General features: G+C 38.1%; 1 protein-coding gene across 1 annotated transcript; it reads left to right on the top strand.

Moving 5' to 3' along the window:
- Positions 1–255: 255 nt before the first annotated feature.
- Positions 256–15,250, top strand: LOC113013828 (cell wall protein IFF6-like). Its single transcript, XM_026155028.1, has 4 exons — positions 256–296; positions 1,601–1,927; positions 3,409–6,042; positions 15,203–15,250. Exons 1-4 carry the CDS (start codon positions 294–296, stop codon positions 15,248–15,250), a joined length of 3,012 nt encoding a protein of 1,003 aa, XP_026010813.1. The 5' UTR covers positions 256–293.
- Positions 15,251–20,457: the final 5,207 nt, after the last annotated feature.

Raw genomic sequence — 20,457 nt, 5'->3', positions numbered from 1 at the left:
TCACTGGCCACCCTAGTACCACATCCAAACCTACAGCAAAAAACACATTAACAACTAATTTATTTTAAAACAATATCAAATAAAGGCTGCAGTTTAACTGGATGTGAGTAATGCTGCCTGTAAAACTGCAGTTGGGTTCTGAGAAATTGTAGTGCACAAATCCACTTTGACACACTGGCTACGAAACTTCCTGTTTAGGTTAAGTTTATATTCCTGGAAGACCATCTTGTTCCTCACTGACTGTTACTCCTTCTGTATGGACACTAGTTCATCCAGTTTTCAAGAGAGAAGAGATGGTAAGAACTTTGTTATAGTAATTTAAGTGATGCAAGTTTACAAGTTTCACAGCTTTCCATTTCACTTTTACATTTACAATGGCTGTTTAACTTGTTTAAAAAAGGGTTTTACAACATTTTATAACTGATATTTATAAAATATGTTATAATAAATGAAACTATAGTAAATTCTAAAATAAATATGAATACAATAGAAGCAACACTTCTGCTTGTAATAGATTTTTTTTTAGCATAAGAAAGAGATTGCTTTTATTTGGTTAAATAAAAGAACAGAAGAGGTTTTCAATTGGTTTATTTGGAGAGAAATAATTTTTATGATCTAGACTTAAATGACTCATGCAGTTGTCGTGGTGTAAATTTCAGGGATAAAGCATGTTATGACAAGTCCCCCAATCTCAGTGGAAAGGCAACAATCTTTGAGTTGATCTTTTTCACTCTCTGTGAATATGGATCAGTTTGAAACCCAGCACTGAATCTTTTGTGTTAAACCTAATTGTCCTAAAATTCATACCAGACTGCATGTATATGTGACATGTTTTCAAAGTGTAGGTTTTGCACACATGCAGAAATCTGTTCAAAAAAGTCCACTGGTTTTAGCGTTTTAATTTTCTTTTTTTCTTTTTCTACTCATGTGAATAGGTGCTACATGCACTATGCATATACACAATTTTCAGGCAAAATCAAAACAGCCATTTCTTTACAGTCTGGCTCTCATGTGTGAAATATGCAAATAAAGAGGACAGAAGGTCACTTAAATTACTAGAAATGTATTTGTGTGATGACTCTGCAGTGATGACAGTCAAGGGTAGAATTTTTAAATAATTATATTCAAACAAAAAAGAATGGCCTTCCTGAATGTTTATGTTGTTTTTGACCATTTTCTTTGGATAAATAAAGATAATTCTACCATAAATTGATGCAGAAAAGGGGGAACTGGTGCATAAATATGATTTTCTGGTGGACAACTTCCAGACTTCCTGCTTCATGTCCCCAGCTCAGTTTTCTGCTTCTTACACTCTACTATCAGCTCTGCACAATTTACAGTTCCCCAAAATTGTATCTTGTACTGGGCTTTGCTGCAGACTCTTTTTTACTTATGAGAGGCTGTCACTTTGTTCGTAAATCACAGGCTCATCACACTGTGTTCAACAGGGATTACTTGTACAGACTCTGATCTCATTATGTGTTAATATTAAATATGAACATCCACCATATCTATATGCATCTATCTATATCAGTCTATTAGTAAAACGCTTTACAATTTGTTTTTTACTTTTTCTTTTTTCTCCTTTTACCTGGCATAGGGCCCATCAGTGAAGGTACAGCACCTCCTGCCCCTTGCTGCTGTCGTCCTCCTGTACATTGTTCCCACTGAACCTGAAGTGGTGGCATCAATAGAAAAATGCCTGGACTTTTTTCTTCACCAAACTCCACCAAACATCCCAGGAATTCTGGAGAAAAGGGAAATCCAGGACCAGAACAGATACAAACCAATTTGCCAGACTTTGAATGACAAAAGAACATTTATGACGCTCTACGACACCTTGAACAAGATTCCACTTTTTTCTGCTGCCAAGTACAGACGAGATGGAGGAAAGAGACCTAGGACCGATTGGAAGATTGAACCACAGGTTGTTTTTTTACAAAAAAGTCATCTAAATAATGCTATTGTTCTGCTATGTACTTGTAATAACATTTATTTATTACAGTGAATCTAAATATCCCACCATGTGGACATCAAATCATCTGCTCACATTGCCACCTACAGCACTAAAGAATTTTTACATTCAGTTATCCGATTCATAATTACTATAATGTTTTCCATTACAAAGTCATGTTTTACTATGCAGGGCATTGTTCAGTATATTTCTATAAAACTGCATAGAAATGACTGCAACTCACAACTTAAAGTGACCTGTTGTGTTTAACCCTATTATTCTCCTCAGATATTACTAACCCTAATATTACTTACCCTTGGCCTCCAGTATTATGCATTGAATACATAAATAGTACTTCGATAAAGAAAGTCTAGCTCCACCATCAGTCCAAACTTTTCATTTAGAATAAATATATCTTGAAAGGTTTGCATTCAAAATTTTTCACATTTCAATTACTGAGTTGTACCAAAGCCTCAATGACAGTAAAGCATTTTCCAGAGGACATTTCTTTTTTAGATACGGATTGCTGAATTCATAGAGCACCAAGAGTAATGATTTAGATTGAAGACTGTCATGGAAGCTTTTACAGTATAAGTTTGTTCCTCCCTTATTTTGCATGAACTGTCAATGTCCTTGCGGGAACTTTCTGCCCACCAAATATCAGTTCTAATTCGTCTCTCACACACACACACACACACACACACACACACACACACACACACACACACACACACACACACACCGTGTTTTCATAATATCTTTGTGGGGACATCTAATTGACTTTCTCCAATGCTAGCTCTCAAAACTGAATACCTAATCCTAACCCTTACCCTAAACCTAAACCTTTTTGAGATGAAAAAATGCCTTGAAACTTGTGGGGCTGTTGGTCCCCACAAGCATAGTAAATTTCCAATTTTTAGTCCCCATAAAGATATGTAAAATCAGTCACACACGCATACACGCACACATACACACACAATACTTGGATTTGAACAATTCGCAAGCCACGCTGCGAGAAGTATCAAGGTTCTCATGGGAATGTACTCCCCACCCATCTTTCATGTATCAACTTCAAAGGACAAACTCTGCAACTGCAGGTGTAAGGATTTTAGGTAACACACATAGACAGACGTGCTTTACATAGCTAAAAAGAAACTTGGAGTCAAATTGACGCAAGAAAACCACCAATGTATGCAAAATGTGTACAACTCATTGAAAAAAATATCATAATGAAAAATTTATGCTTTATCATTTGTCCTCATCAAAATAGGAAAAGACATGTGAACTAAAAAAAAAACAGTTAAGTATTATTATTTGAATGATTAACATTAAATGGGGTCAAATTGACCCCAAGGATGATATAAGGGTTAAGTGACAGGGATTTGCAGAATATATTTATTCTACTTTGGAGCAACAATGCATACATCACTAATCTACCCTTTTGATTTTGACAGCTTGAACAATCAGGACACAATGGCAATATGAAAAGCCAAAAAAAGCCTAAAAGGGCAAACAAGGAGAAAAACAAGAACGAGAACATCATCTGCAACAACCAGGCTTGCGACCAAGACTACAGAAACAACCAAAGTTTTGACAGAGGACATTTATTTCCAAGCTCTTATGGATCTGATCAGATTGAAAAAATGTCGACTTTTACTCTGACTAACATTGTTCCACAACAACACAAATTCAACACAGGAAGATGGAACAGAATGGAAAGCTGTGTCAAATGTGTTCTGAATAAATTCTGTATTAATAACAATGAGGAAATAGAAGGCTTTGTAGTAATAGGAGCACTGCCCAGCAACAGTAGTCTCAACAACAGGATCAATATTCCTTCAATGCTCTGGTCAGCCTTCTGCTGCTTCAGTAGCAGTCAGAAGAAGTGGCTGGCAAGTGCACACTGGGGGGAGAATGTGGCAGAAGGCCCTGAATACCTGCAGACACAGAAATTAACAGAACTCCGCAGAACCCTGGGAACTGAAGCTTTTCCTGGAACACGATGTCCTCTTGACACAACTGTCACTCACTTGTATTCAGATCTTAACCCTACCTGCAACTGCCCATCAACCATGTTGAGTACATCTGCCCCTCCTACTTCCACAGGTATCTCTTCAGTTTCTTTTTCTACTACAACATCTAATTCACCACGCCCTAGCAGTACCACATCCTTTTATTCTACTGCAACATTTGTTCCTATCACCACTGATAAGTCTACATCTAGCTCTGTTCCTATGGTATCTGTCTCTTCTTCTGCCACAATTTCATCATTTAGTACTACATCTGGGCCTTTCATTACCACATCTGTCCCTTCCACCTCATCTGGCCTTTTCACATCTACATCTGCTCCTCTTACTACAACATCTGTCCCACCTTCTACCACATCTGGCCCCTTAACTACCACTTCTGGCCTTTTCACATCTACTTCTGCTCCTCTTACTACAACATCTGCCCCACCTTCTACCACATCTGCCCCCTTAACTACCACTTCTGGCCTTTTCACATCTACTTCTGCTCCTCTTACTACAACATCTGTCCCACCTTCTACCACATCTGGCCCCTTAACTACCACTTCTGGCCTTTTCACATCTACTTCTGCTCCTCTTACTACAACATCTGCCCCACCTTCTACCACATCTGGCCCCTTCACTGCCACATCTAGAATTTTCACATCTACGTCTCTTCCTCTTACTACAACATCTGGTCCACCTTCAACCACAACTGGCCCCTTCACTGCCACATCTAGAATTTTCACATCTACGTCTCTTCCTCTTACTACAACATCTGGTCCACCTTCAACCACAACTGGCCCCTTCACTGCCACATCTGGCCATTTCACAGCTACATTTTTTCCTCTTACTACAACATCTGGTCCACCTTCTACCATTTCTGCCACTTCCACCTCTGTCACTGGCCACCCTAGTACTAAATCCAGACCTACACTTAAAGACACATTAACAACTGCTTTACGGCTAACTACTACTCTCCTTACTACCACGCCACTTCCAACTATCAAACCCCAAACTTCTACTATTCCAACAACACTTCCCCCAAGTGCCAAAACTATTGCTGCTACAACAAAACCTTCCACTACAACCACAACTAAAAAGAAGCAAGACTATGAAAGCAAAAAAGAAAAAACTAATAGACAAAATGAGGGAAGTCCAGTTCCCAATTCAGTTAATGCGTTTGAACAAGCTGTTTTAGGAAAAACACTGATTACAACTGGATTTGGGGTATTAGCTGCAGTTGGAAGTGCTTTGGGAATAGTCGGAGCTGGAAGTGCATTGGGAGTAGGTGGAGCTGGAAGTGTATTACCAGTGGGTGGAACTGGATTTGCATCAGAAGGTGGGAGAGCTGGAAGTGTAAGAGTTGTAGGTGAAGCTGGAAGTGCATCAGCAGTACAGGGTGCTGGAAGTGCATTGGGAGTAGGTGGAGCTGGAAGTGCATCAGCAGTAGGTGGAGCTGGAAGTGCATCAGCAGTAGGTGAAGCTGGAAGTGCATCAGCAGTAGGTGGAACTGGATTTGCATCAGAAGTAGGGAGAGCTGGAAGTGTGAGGGCAGTAGGTGAAGCTGGAAGTGCATCAGCAGTACAGGGTGCTGGAAGTGCTTTAGGAGTAGGTGGAACTGGATTTGCATTAGGAGTAGGCGGAGCTGGAAGTGTGGTAGCACTAGGCGGAGTTGGAAGTGCATCATTAGAAAGTGGAGATGGAAGTGGATCATTAGGAAGTGAATATGGAAGTGACTTACTAGGAAGTGGAGATGGAAGTGGATCATTAGGAAGTGAATATGGAAGTGACTTACTAGGAAGTGGAGATGGAAGTGGATCATTAGGAAGTGAATATGGAAGTGACTTACTAGGAAGTGGAGATGGAAGTGGATCATTAGGAAGTGAATATGGAAGTGACTTACTAGGAAGTGGAGATGGAAGTGGATCATTAGGAAGTGAATATGGAAGTGAATTACTAGGAAGTGGAGATGGAAGTGGATCATTAGAAAGTGAATATGGAAGTGACTTACTAGGAAGTGGAGATGGAAGTGGATCATTAGGAAGTGAATATGGAAGTGACTTACTAGGAAGTGAAGATGTAAGTGCATCATACTGCTTCTGCATCTTCCAGCAGATCTGTTTCTCTTGCTTTTCAAACCATAAATGCTTCTTATCCAACAACAAATGCTCATCACTTAAACCCCACTTCAGCTGAGTTTCTCATTTGCAGTCTACCCTCTCTTCACCTCCACCTCCAACCTCAGACCAACAACCAAATCCCTCTATCCCATGTGTTCCTATGGTAAATGGTAAATGGCCTGTATTTGTATAGCGCTTTTTCTAGTCCCTAGGGACCCCAAAGCGCTTCACACTACATTCAGTCATTCACCCATTCACACACCCATTCATTACACAGGTCACTATTATCAAGCTGCTCTTAAAGCTCGTAGAAAAAAACCTCAGTTGATCCAAAATGCTGCAGCAAGATTACTTACATGGAGTAGAAAGAGAGAGCATATTTCTCCCATATTGACTTTTCTTCATTGGCTCCCTGTTACATCTAGAATCTAATTTAAAATCCTTCTCCTCACACACAAGGTCTTGCATAATCAGACCCCATCTGATCTTAATGACTTTCTAGCACCATACCACCCCATTAGAATATTTCACTCTCAGGCTGTGGCTTATTGTGGTTCCTAGAGTATTTACACGTATAGTGGGAGGTAGAGTCTTTATTTTTCAGGCCCCTGTGGTACCAGCTTCCAGTTTGGACTCTGAAGGCCGACACCGTCTATAATTTTTAAGATTAGGCTTAAAGACTTTCCTTCCCACTGTCACCAAGTGCTTGTTCAAAAGATGTTGTTTGGTTTGGGAAGATTTTCTCTGCAATATTGTATGGTCTCTTTCTTATAATACCTTGTAAAAAGCACCTTGAAGTGACTGTTGCTGTGATTTAGCACTTCATAGATAAAATTGATTTGAATTAATTAAACAAAACCAACTGATGATTTCTTTCAATCTTATGTTTTATTTAATTAATATGCATCAGAATTAAACAGTAATAATAGAATTCATTTACTCTTTTTTTGCTTCCAAAATCCATTAAATGTATATTGAAAGAAATTGTGGCTTGTCAATTTCTTTTGACAACATTAAGCCCACACACACTGATAACACAAAAGCAGCAGTGGTCGTGACACTTTCACAGTTTAAAGTAGAGTCAGCAACCTGTGGAAACCCAACTTTGTAGCTGCTCCTTCGACCGTCATTTATATTGTTAAAATCTCCCAATTCTTTTAATCTTTGGGCTGAAGGAAGGACAGTACTCGGTGTATAAATGCTCAATCAACAATCATTTATTTCCATACAATTCAACACTTAAGAGCATTAAAACGTCCGGACGGGAGAGATGCTTTGCAGAGGGTTTGCAGCACGTCTCAAAATGGCGACCGATCTCACAGTCTTTTATAGCTTCTGACGACCCCCACCTAGTCATAAAAGCTACATCTTCACATGTTTTTCTAATTCTTAGCGAGACTGGCTCCTGACCTTGGCTCCCTGTCTTTCTTCTCTCTGCAAAGGTGGGGGTATGGAATGTGATCAATCTCCCTTCTCCTAGACACAGAGTCTCCTTTCTCTTCATGATTCAGCAATAAAACATGTCAAGAACACAGTGTGAGACATTCACAGTAGATCAAGGATACAGAGTGATGCACACTTATCTAATAAACTAATAAGTGAATATGTTCTTTTAACTCAAAAGTATAATGAGAACTAAACTACATACACAGCACACCATCTAAACTAAAGGATAATATATGTCCTACAGCTGTTAACATACTTCAACTACATTGACTATGGTCATAAAATAACATATGTTTTACCACTGGTCTCGACAATATACAGCAGAAAATTTGCACTTCCAGGAGTTGGATTAAAATAAGAAGAATAACTGTTAATTTGGTTTTATAATATATTTAAATTATACAGCTTGCTGTATATGTAAAATAACGGCTGATTGAATATTAAATCATATAAAATACTGTATTAATTAAACCCAGTTAGTATTTCAAAATATAAAAAGACTTTTTTAACAACCCAATAGAAATGTGGGCCAATAAACTCAAGTTAAAGGTTACATTTTTTATGGCTTATTATAGATTTTTTAAAATTTATTATTTTATGGAATTTGACCTTTGATTGACCTTTGACATTACGTGCAATGTGTTTGCATGTACTGTGTTTTGTTAGAGGTTTTTGGATTTTTATTGAGTAATACTGCAGAGAATCATAATGTTAATAAATTAAATCAGTGACTGTGGCATCACAGTTAGCTTGAATACCAAAGGTCACCTTTCTGCTGTTGTTTACACAGGAAAACCCTGTAGCACTCTCACTGAGCAATTACTAACACTCAGACTGGCCAAGAGTAACATCAGCCAGCCACTCGGCTCCACATACACAGACACGCTGGTCTTACTGAAAAGCCTCCTTTTTTTCCTGTCTCCTCAACTTCTTCCAGCCCTCTTCTCTCTTGGCACACAACTTGGAAGGAATCAGCTTTTCATTACCTTTAGAAATACTGCAGTCTAAGCTCCTATTTATATAAATAGAATGATTTAGAAATGCAGAAGACTGACATCTATTGTATCAATGTGCAGAGCACTTTATATTGGGCAACCTTCCATCTTATCTGTAAATTATGATGTAATGTCAACTAAATGCTCCACTGCCACCACAAAGCCAGTCACAAGAACACTCTACTCACTGTTCACTGAGATCACTCAGCATCACAGTTCAGCATCAGTTAGACTTCATGAAAAATTCAGAGACGAAAAGATTTCGTTTTATTTTAGTTTTCAGTAAAAGTTATTGGAAATGTTTAGCATTCACTTTCAGTGTCCAGTCCAAACATTTTTGTGTGTCAACAGTTTGTTTTTTATTTTGTGGCAAAAGAAGTTTTGTTGGCTTTGACTGTTTTCCAGTTTTAAGAGGTGGTTTAAGTACATGCTGGAAAACTTGATTGAGTGCTGTGTCCCAAATAAGGCCAACATCTGTTGTTTATTGTCAATTATTGTAGAAAAAAACTGAACAGTTCACACACTGCAAAACTTCACATTCCCTATTCATCACATCTACTACATGGTGTTTTAAGCACACTTGCTCTTCATTATACAATGGCTGTATCCCAATTCAGGGTCTGCAGCCTTAAAGGTCATATTTATGGGCAGAAATCTGTGCCATCAGAAACTGAATTTGAATAAGTTCAATTTGAATTTGAATTGCTCAGATTGAATCAGAATTGTAACTTGAATAAATGCTTTTGAAAACTGAATTTGAATTAGTCTAATTTGAAATTGAATTTATGGTTTGAAAATGATCATCACTAAATTGAAATTGAATTTTATATTTTGAAAATGAATTGATTTGCTTTGAAACTCGATTTTATCCTTTAAAAATTCAGCTCTCGAATAATTTCAGTTTCACTTCTCACCATTCAGTTTCAGTTCTACAATTCAGTTTTTTGGAACTTACATCCGGTTCCGGTTCAAGCGCAGATTAATAGAACTACGTTTTACTAGTGGACTGGACCGGACATTTATTACCAACCTGAGAGTTTATCCGCTGGTCATTCGACATGACGAATGACTTCTGAAGTCTTAATTCAGCTCAAGACGCTGTAGATTCCCGTTAGTAACACTTTCGGTCCGCTAGTAAAACGTAGTTCTATTAATCTGCGCTTGAACCGGAACCGGATGTAAGTTCCAAAAAACTGAATTTTGGAACTGAAATTGAATTGTAGAACTGAAACTGAATGGTGAGAAATGAATCTGAAATTATTCGAGAGCTGAATTTTGAATTATGTATCAGCAGCAGAATGGACCTAAAAATAAATGTTTGTTTGATTTCTATGAAGCTTTGAGTATTTTGGATTAGTAGCACTGCTGTGTTTGTTGCATCATATTGCTGTAATTGTTTATATATTCTGAGGTAAGTTGATCTATAGTGTTACATCATATTCTATAAGGATGTTATGTGTTTGGATACTTTCTGCCCAGTTTGACCCATTTAGCAGAAGTCAGCCTGTTTAAGGCTCTGATATCTATTCTGTATGACTTAAAGCAGTTATGACATGGTATGATTTTCTCACCCAATAAAGGGATATTTAATATATCAATCTACTCTTCATTCTATCAGAAATATTTATCACAGCTTGTACATTTTCTTTTTATAAATATATGTAAGCAATGAGCCAAATTTAGTAATGCCAACATATTAAACGAGCAATATTTGTCTCTCATATATAATATTACATCTATATATACACTGTCACAGATACTTGTCTTTGAGTGAAGATTTAAGGTGATAGGAAATATAAATAACTGCAACTTGAATGTTTACTGAAGCTCAGTATTTGACACACAGTTCAAGCTGCGCTAATAACTAACAATGATAAATATAATAATAACTATAATATTGGCCATATTATATCTACATTACCAAAGTAGGATGCCTCAGATACTTATCAAATCACACAAAGCTCATATAAAAACAAACAAACAAATGAACAAAATATGTTCTCCTTCATTTCTGTCAAACAAAGCTGTATGAAACGTTTCCAGCTGTTAGTATCATGGTTGCTAGGCAACCTGGGCAGCATGATGGAGGCTAGACCGTCCCATTTCACAAGTCTCCAACTTCCAGCCTTAGTGGTCTTTGAGTACGTGGCCCTTGTGGACCGTTAAGGCTGCGTACTTTAAGGCTGCAGATGCTGAATTGGGATACAGCCAATGAAACGCAGGGTGGTGCCACCTTAAATCACATGTGATAGGTCACATGACAACATGACAGCATTTTCCAGTCAGAACCACATTTTACATGGGACTAACATTTGATGAATAAATAATATAGAAGTAATACAGATTACCTTGGCATGAGTAAAAAGAATCAGTGCCAAGAAAAACTTTCAAGAAAAATTATTGCCGAATTATAGCTCCACAAATCCAACAACAAACAGAAGGACAGAAACACATAAGTTGTGTCCCAATGCTGCATTTGAAGGCCGATTAGGTCACAGCCAGGCGACAAAGGCTGTCCCAATTCGTCGACTCCTTCAAATGTGGCCGACAAATTTGATTTCAAATCCTTCAATGACTGTTCTTTCTTTCTTTTGTTAACTCTGTTTGGCTTTGTGTTTATTGTTTTGTTTTTGCTTTTTTTCTTTTCTCGTTGTAACGCTCAACGGAGGATATAACATATTCAGATTAATGATCATGCTTTGTATGTTATACTGTTGTTTATAAATAAAGTTCACCAAAAAAATAATAAAATGCGGCCGACAAATGTGTCCTTCATTTCCCCGAATTTGAAGGATGGGTCAGGTGTGTCCTTCGTGGCCCACCATATCCCATAATTCATAGCGGGGTCGAGCCAATTCCAGTTTCCAACAATGGCGCCAGCTACTAAGTTTTAAAATTAGTCTTATTAATCTTTCTGGGCCACAAAATAAAATTTTAACATATTTTCAGTAGCTGTGTAAACTTCAAATATCTGCTTGGTTTATCAAGACATCGCATATTTGCAAAAGCGTGCGACGTTTTCGGAGACGTCTGTCACCCACCAGCTCGATAGCAAGCTGGGGGGTTCAATGGTCACTCCAGCCGGTGAGAGCAGCGGACTCCCGGCTTCATTGTTTTCAGACCCCCGCTCTTTCGCTACTCAGGTTAAACATGATATACAAGTCACTCAGATAACTAAAAAATGTAATTGTTTGCCTTTTTTCTGTGTTTTATTTGTTCCGGAGTAAATCGATTTGGCTGAGATCAAAGTTATTAGATTATTAGATTAAATACAGCTTTATTAATCCCCCGGGTGGGTTCCTCCTTGGTTTTCACACAGCTGAATAAACGTCAAACAGAAAACTGATTAAACAGAAGTGTGAGATGGTCGAGAATTTAAGCCAGCGTCCTGTTATATTTTAGATAGCAAGGAGCAGACGGCCGAGTTTATTAAACCCCACCGAGACAGCGGTGATGCAAATCTGAAAGCTAGACCGTCCCATTTCAAAGTCTCACACTTCCGGCCTTCTCGGTCTTTGAAGGACCCAGCCCACGTAGACCGCGAAGGTCGGGTCCTCCGAAGGATGCAACCGACGTTTTGGGACACAGCTATAATGTCTCAGACAATATGTAACTGCAAAATATTTCATACCAGATATCAAAGCTACTCACCCACAAGTAGCAAACATTGTCTATAAAACTACAAGAAAAAGAGGTACTGTTGATAATTTCATGCAGTTACTGTAGTGATTACTTATGAGTTAGAAAGAAAATTTGGAAGAAAACATGTCACATAAAGTGAAGTGGCTTTTTGTCTATGAAGGTTTTCAGTCATCCAGGTCACAGTAGTTTAAGGAGCTTGGAAAGAAAAACACCTGGACTTCTTTAAGTTGCTTGAAGACGTTTCGCCTCTCATCCGAGAAGCTTCTTCAGTTCTACGGTCAAATGATGGAGAGTCCCACCATGTGATTAGGTAGAGGATCATTAGGGGGTCCATTGTCCATTGTCCCTCTCAGTGCTTTACTCCCACAGAGCTTCAATCTGGAACTCTCCACCATTTTGATTGAACAGTGTTGGGCAAGTTACTTTGAAAAAGTCATTAATTATAGTTACTAGCTACTTCTTCAAAAAAGTAACTGAGTTAGTAACTGAGTTACAAAATTTTAAAAGTAATTCATTACTTGAAAAATCAGTATTACCTTACTTAAAAAAATGTTTAACCCTCCGGAGTCCAGGGGATAATTGGCCATTTTTAACTACTTTTGATGTTTCCTCTAGATTTCACCCTTAAAAACTGTTTATTTGCCTTGTTTGGTATCATCCTTTTCAGCACAACCTCACGTGTCTGAATTTACAGTTATCTTTTCATTTTGACATACTGTAGTGACACAATTGATCTAAAATCAGACAAAAAACATAAAATCTGAGTAGATAAAGTTATATTTCTTACTGTAACAACCACAAACATGTTTAATGAATCATATTTCATAACTTTAAATCCAAATATAAATGGTCGATTTTAAAATCCTATGCACAAGTTTTGCAAACAACAAAGTTATTTGCAGCCATTCAACTTTTACCCTTTAAAAAAAACAAAAAAAAAACATTTAAAGCTATTTACATAACAATCAGCTGTTCTGCATTCAATAAGATGCCACACAAATTATTTGTGCCACTCCAAATATTTCTGTCCACTGTAAAGGAGAACATCACAGCCTGACACCCGGAGGCCTGACAGCATCACTCCTGCTGCTTTCATTCAGCAATTGCCTCATTGTTCTAACACACACCACTACATACTAACTACACAAGACAACACACTAACTACACACTCCAAACACGATAAACCTCACAATCTCTCACATCTCAAAACTCGCTCTCTCTTTTTCTGCTCTCTCTCTCTCATCGTCACTCCTAAAACTTCCCTCTCTCCCAAAACAACCAAATGTCATGTTGCTATATCATTTTTTTGTAGCCTGGGAAAAGGTTAGCCACACAGGACACAATTACTGGGGTTCTTAATGTGCAGTTTTATTGTCAATGACAACTGAATAAACAAAAAAAGGTCCTTTGACCTTTACTTTTGTCAAACAGCAGCCATATGGACTTGTACTGAACATCGACAGCACGAGAGGTAACGTGGCGAAGTAACAGAATAACCGACTAAACACAGATACGCCAATACAATACGAGGAATAAAGGAAATGAAATGAAATACAAAACACAAAAATACGGCAGTGGCCTCTGTCTGTGCAGAACAAAATACAAAGAGCTAAATCACACAAGGCTCCTTTAAAAAATGTGGAAGTGTTACATTCATTTTTATAAACACTTACATTCCACAAATGGCCTGTATTTATATAGCGCTTTACTAGTCCCTAAGGACCCCAAAGCACTTTACACATTCAGTCATCCACCCATTCACACACACATTTACACACTCTCACATCTTTAAGTGGTCATGTGATTGGCTTACCACGACTACTTTATTCTTCCTCAGTCAAACAGCAGCACTCATGCGATTGTTTTGCCCCCTTAGCTCCAGGTGTTGTGCAAAAATTTGATAATCTGCCAGACAGTAATTGCCGTCCACGGGAGCGCGTGCAACTGTTTAAAGCTGTAGCGCCCGGATTACATAAACAACTACTTTTATGCAACTAATATTGTTGTGAATTTTAGCACTACGGTTAGCATTTATAGGATATTGTTTTGTAGTGATATTATACAGGAAAACTGTTACTCAATAAGGCCCATTTAGTAGTTGTTTTTCTCTTTTTCTGTGTCCCAAGAATTAATGTGTAAGAATCACAGGCTGGTACCTCAAGGTCGAAAATACCACAGAGATAACTTTCTTATTTCCATCCTCCCTTCTTTATCTCTTAGAAAAAGAGCTTGTTAAAGGCCAGGTGGTTTGTTTCAGACTTCACTAATGAAAGAACTCTGTATTCTATGTCTAGGAGTGTATTTTTGCTGGGATGATCATAAATTGTAATATTAGACTGAAGATTCTGTGACTTAACAAGGCTCTGTTAAGGTTCAAAAATTGAGGAAGGAGAGTACAAACAACCATTGGTCCAGAAGCTCTTGGTCAAACAATGATTTTAATGAATACACACGTGTGGGAAGAACACTCTGTACGCAGACAGCAAGTGATCTTCGACTTAATCAAAGCATACACAGATTTTTATAGCATCAGGGTTTGATTTACTGACGCCCCTTCATGCGTCACAAATACATTTTATACATAGATCAGATCAACACCACAATGACTTTTAACACAGAACATCATCTTCTATTTTCATGGCCGATCCCTCCGGTCAACCTTTCAGTTCCTCTTTCTTGCCGAGAAGACAAGGACGGTTCCTCTTTTACCGAGACACTTTCGCCGTTACAATCCAGACATGACTGACTAATCTCTCTCCTCTAAATAAATCTAACTCATGTGTGTGTGTCACGACCTCACATGCTCTCTGTGTCACCTCTTCACCTACTAACTATCTGTGTCTCGTCCTCAAATGCTCTTTCTCAATTCACCTGTTGCACTTCTGACCTTTCACCAGGCCAGAAGCTCACTGAGACTATATGTATGTCTTCTACTAAATAAATGTTTTAACCAAGAACCTCTAATGAAACCTTAATATGAAATGACCTGATATAAGTGTTTTGTAAGCATGTATTGCAATTCCTTCTATGTTCTAGTTTTCCCTCAGCATGGATCACCTGGACAGTCGCGCCAGTGAAGCTTAAGACCTTTAAAGAACCTGAACATCAACTCAAATAAGCACCGATATGCATTGTGTATAAAATAGTTATAACTGCACCTGAAATACAAGGTCAACATCATCATAAACATCTTAAGGCCATCTTAAAGCTATCTGTTACATTGTTAAAGCCTCGTCTTAGCCTGCTGCTCAAAATAACTTAGACTTTCACTTCTGCAAACTCTCTGCAAGCCTGTTTCCTGTCAGCCTGTGACTTTTAGCCTTTCTGAAAGACACACACACTGTTCAACCTCTGAATGCAATATAAACTCCAGATTATATTATTAATGCAATGGTAATGATAATTTTTAATAATAATAGCAGTAAAATAATTTCCCTGCTCCACAGCTCTTAATGTTAACCGTTATTTTCTCTTGCCTTGTCAACTCAAGATTTATGGTGTGAAAGTAGATGCTAAGGTTGGAGGGAAAACACCGACAAATCACTCTTTTACCTATCACTCCCTTGCAGAAGATGTTTATGTAAAGACCATCTGGTTTTTGTGTCAGAACTCAGGATGTAGGAGACCTCTGTATAAGATTTATTGTTCTTCTGAGTGCATTTTTATTGCCCTTGCTGAACAAAGGATACCAACTGTCGAAGGATGCCACCCCACCCAGTGGGCAGGGTCTGAACTGAAACTTGTTGTCTGTCTATATAAACTGCTGCACAAAGAATAAACTTTGAGTTGATTTTGGGAAAGCAACCTGAAGCAGTCTCTGTATCATTTTGTTCTCCCAAGCTACTCCCGGCGCTGTAACTAACCCAGCTGAACGGCATACCTGTGTGTTACTTTGAATAATTAATCTTATACAAAACTCTGCTTATCGGTGCCCACACCTCAGGAGGAAACCCGACGGAGATTTCTTTCAAATATAACACTCTCTAAGCTGAACACAGCTTCAACCGTCTGTTCGTTGAAAAATAGTAATCCGACCGTGCCGCATTTTCTTAGTGGCTTTTATTGTCATTTTAACCATGTACAGTGGTACAGTACAGAGTAGTAGAGACACTGCTAGGCCTTCTTGGTTATGGACTTGGTGTTAAGGGACCAGAAGATGTTCTGCCCTGGTGGACACCAAGGAATTTGGTGATCTTGAGAATCTCCACAGAGGATCCATTTATATTAAGTGGGCAGTAATCGGTCTGTGCTCTCCTGAAGTTAACAATCATGTCTTCTGTTTTGTCCACTTTCAGAGACAGGTTGTTGACTGTGCAACAGTCCGTTCACTGTTTCACCTCCTCTCTGTATGCTGATTAATCGTTCTTGCTGGTAAGACCCACCCGGTCATGCCATTGGCGAATTTTATGATGTGGTTCGAACTGTGCATTTCTGCAAAGCTGTGAGTTACACTGAACCGCAGTGGGCTGAACACACATCCCTGACAGGCTCCAGTGCTCAGTTTGGAGGGGTAAACTGCAGTGGGTCCAGTGTGGGTGGCATCATCCACAATTAAAATTTGGAAAGCAATCAACCCATCTGGAGTGCAGAATTGACAAACTTTGAACAAACTGCCCGAAATGTGTTGACAGAGACATTTCAGGGACTTTGAGTCATTCTGTGGTCCAGATGGATTAATTGCCTGTTTAATGTTTAATCGCGTTAATCTTGATGACAAGCAACATTTTTTCTGTTGATCAGCACTTTTTAAATTTTACATTTTTATTTACTTTTATTTTTTTATATTGTGTTTATTGTCTATTCCATGACTTAACTTTATGATTATTTTAATATTTGTGTACAGTGCTTTGTGATGGCCTGTCTATGAAAAGTGCTTAATAAATAAACTTTACTTACTTATGCAGATGCCCGTGATGATGCCCTGAGCAACCACCCCTGTCGCCCATATCAAAAACCACTACTCACTCTGCTACATGCATCGCTTGTCACTGCTGTCCTGGAAGTTGATGTGGATTCTTCTGCCATGTCTGTGCTTCACTGCTTTAATGGCACAAGACAGTTTACCCCTCGGTGTTCCCAGGGACGCCTTGTCACCTGCTCTGAAGGCTGAGTCTCAAACCCTTTAACAAAAAACTTATCAAAACATCAGACCTGATGATTTTTAATTGTTCAACGAACCATCACACAGTTGATGGCTACAAACAATGACAAACTGATCAAACTAAAACAAACCTTCGAACACATCTTTCATAATTAACCAAATGACACTGCGGCCACATGTGAACATGAAAAAGCAGAAGTAAAAAATAAATCACGGTAGTAGAACAGATCTTTGATCGGGACCCAAGATATTACAAAAAGGTAATGGTAAAGTGAAACCATTAAATTATTTAGAAGCTGATTTGATCCTTAAGGGTTGTGCAGCGTTTATAACTTCCAACACAGAAGGTCAATTTAGACCCCAAATTAGACTAACACGTAGTATTAAAAACACCATCTACTACTGTGTCTGAATGTGCTGCACTGTCAGTTCAGGCCTAAAGAGATGTGGTTAAGAAAAGACCACCTAATTTAAATATGATCATTGCATGCTTATTAAAAGCCAACTTCCAATATATAAAGTTTCTAATAAGCACAGTTACAATCCCAAAAGGTTTCTTATGATTCAACTGTTGAATTTAACTTAATTCTTTAAAAGGACAAACTAAATTACTTTATTTTAAACTATAAAGCCAACCTAGACTTTAACCATTTAACAGGCCACTAATCTGGCTTAAGGCTTTGGACTTTCACAATAAAACTTGTATCTATACACATTTTTCACAAAACCAAAACTATTATTATTATTATTATTAGTAGTAGTAGTAGTATTTCAAATGTAACTAAACAGAAATATTAGTTAGATTTAAAAGCATTCCATTTGACCCTAAAACTGAAGAAACTTCTCGGATTACTTTTATCCAAACTGTTTTTGTGCCTTCTCTCATTTTAGCACCAGGTTCATAAATTTGCTAGCTTGAAAGTATTAGCCTAGTATTGCTGCTCTTGGCTCATGCTACTTAAAAATTAACCTGTTATAGAGCTACAGTAACAGGGTTATGTTACAGTAAAAGCTCTATAACATAACCCTCCAGCTTTAAAAGCCTTCTATAAAAATCTCTCAGTAAACATTTCTGCTGATGTTTGAAATAGATTATAAATATTTTTAAATATTTTTAACAATATGCTCCAAAGAGACCCCGGGTATTTTCTTCCTGGCCTACCCTCAAAAGAAGTAACATTAAATCACTCACAGCGCAAATTATGTGACAAACTGTTGCTGGTAGCTAGGAAATGTATGCGTTTAAGATGTTCTCAGTTAAATAGGAAGTAAGTGTAAAGGACAACAATTCACTCTTGGAGTTTATCTTTTTCTCTTTCTAAATCTGTGGGTAAATGAGCGAAAATGTATTTCTTTTTTTTCTCTCTCTCTTTTTTTTCTCCTCTTTACCCCATATTTGTATTTGTAGAGGTATATAATGACTTTAATATATTCCCTTTGTTTTTTTTTCTTTCTTTCTTTTTTATCTGCTTTGTTATGTTTTTATGCTTTTCTTGATAATGAATAAAAACTGTTTAAGAAATAGATTAGTGTGCAGCTACTAGATAAGAGTCCAGCAGTTAGGGAGCGGGGCTTGTTTTCAATCCATATAAACCTTTTTAACATATGAACTCTATATTCTTAACCCTTTAACACCTACCATAGAACCAAGTCCGCCAGAGCTTATATTATATTTTTACATGCTGTGGAGCCATTTTTGGGAGCATTTCAAGTTGCTATACATCAATACAACCATTATAGCCCAGATTTTAATAATATGTATTCATTAAGTGCATAGTAATTACATAAATTGCAAAAAAGGTCAATAAACTACAAAAAAATTGAAAATAGTTTTTGCTTTTTTAACATATATTTGTAGTTAGAGAAATTTAAGAGGCTTATCCCTCAAAACTGTAAATACAAAAAAGTTGCACAAAATAGTTTCCCACCACAGGAAATTTATTTTGAGTGTCTTCATAGTTTTATTTTTGAAATACACCAATTTTTATACACTGCAGGAAAAACGAAAATAAATATTATACTGCAAATTTGCAAAAAAGCAGCATATGCATCAAAATAAACAATTTCCAGCAGTGCAATATGAGTCCTAAGCATCCCAGAAGCGACACAGAAAGTCATAAAGTCAAAGATAACTTTTAAAAATACCAGTATATGCACTGAAGCCCTGATCACAAAAAAAGACTACATTTCCGCGAAAATGACGTCACTTCCGGTTTCGGGCAGGTAATGGCGGAAATGCAAAAGTTCGCGCTGACGTCTATTCCAACGTAGGAAGTGTTATGAACAGCTGATTGGATCGGCACAGCGTGTTTCTGGAATATTATGTTTTTTGTTCCTGCAAGCACTTTTTATGCAGTTTTTGCAAAGCTTTATGTGGAAGGAAACCGTGACCTAGGACAAGCTGATGGCATCAGATGTAAGTACAACTCCTCCGGTTTCATATGCAAAAAAAAATATTGCGCTAGCTTACGTGGTTGCAGAGCTACCGGGATTTAAAAATAGTTACGCAAAACAGAGCGTGCCCGCTCCGATCGGCTGTAAAGGGTTAACCCCTGTATTTATTTAAATGCTTTGCAGTTGTGGTCTGTGACATCTATTAATGTCAAATTTAGCCTTTCTTTAACATCATAAACAAACTGCTTTTACATTTAGTCTAAGGAGCTTGGGAAAAAAAGCATCTGCATCTGCTTGCTTGAAGACGTTTCACCTCTCGTCCGAGATCCTTCTTCAGTTCTGGGGTCAAATGGTGGAGAGTCCCAGATTTAAGCGCCGTGGGAGTATCCCTCCGAGAGGGACAATGGACCCCCTAATGATCTTCTACCTAATCGCATGAGCCAAGGTTTGAAAATGGGTGTAACATTCCTGGTCGTGTACTGAGAGACTGTGCAGTGGAACTCACTGATGTCTTCACAGACATCTTCAACATATCACTCATCCAGGCTGTCGTCCCCACATGTTTTAAAGCCACCACAATCATTCCGGTTCCAAAAAAGTCATCTCCCTCCTGCTTTAACGACTACCGTCCTGTTGCACTTACTCCCATCCTGATGAAGTGCTTCGAACGACTAGTCATGCAACACATCAAGACTGTCCTGCCCCCCTCCCTGGATCCCTTCCAGTTTGCGTATCGGCCCAACCGTTCAACCGATGATGCCATCTCCACTGCACTCCACTCGGCACTCACACACCT

Source organism: Astatotilapia calliptera, chromosome 3 (genome assembly GCF_900246225.1).
Source record: "Astatotilapia calliptera chromosome 3, fAstCal1.2, whole genome shotgun sequence".
Taxonomy (NCBI): Eukaryota; Metazoa; Chordata; class Actinopteri; order Cichliformes; family Cichlidae; genus Astatotilapia; species Astatotilapia calliptera.
Note: the sequence above shows the minus strand (reverse complement) of the source record. Positions and strands in the feature narration are given on the sequence as shown.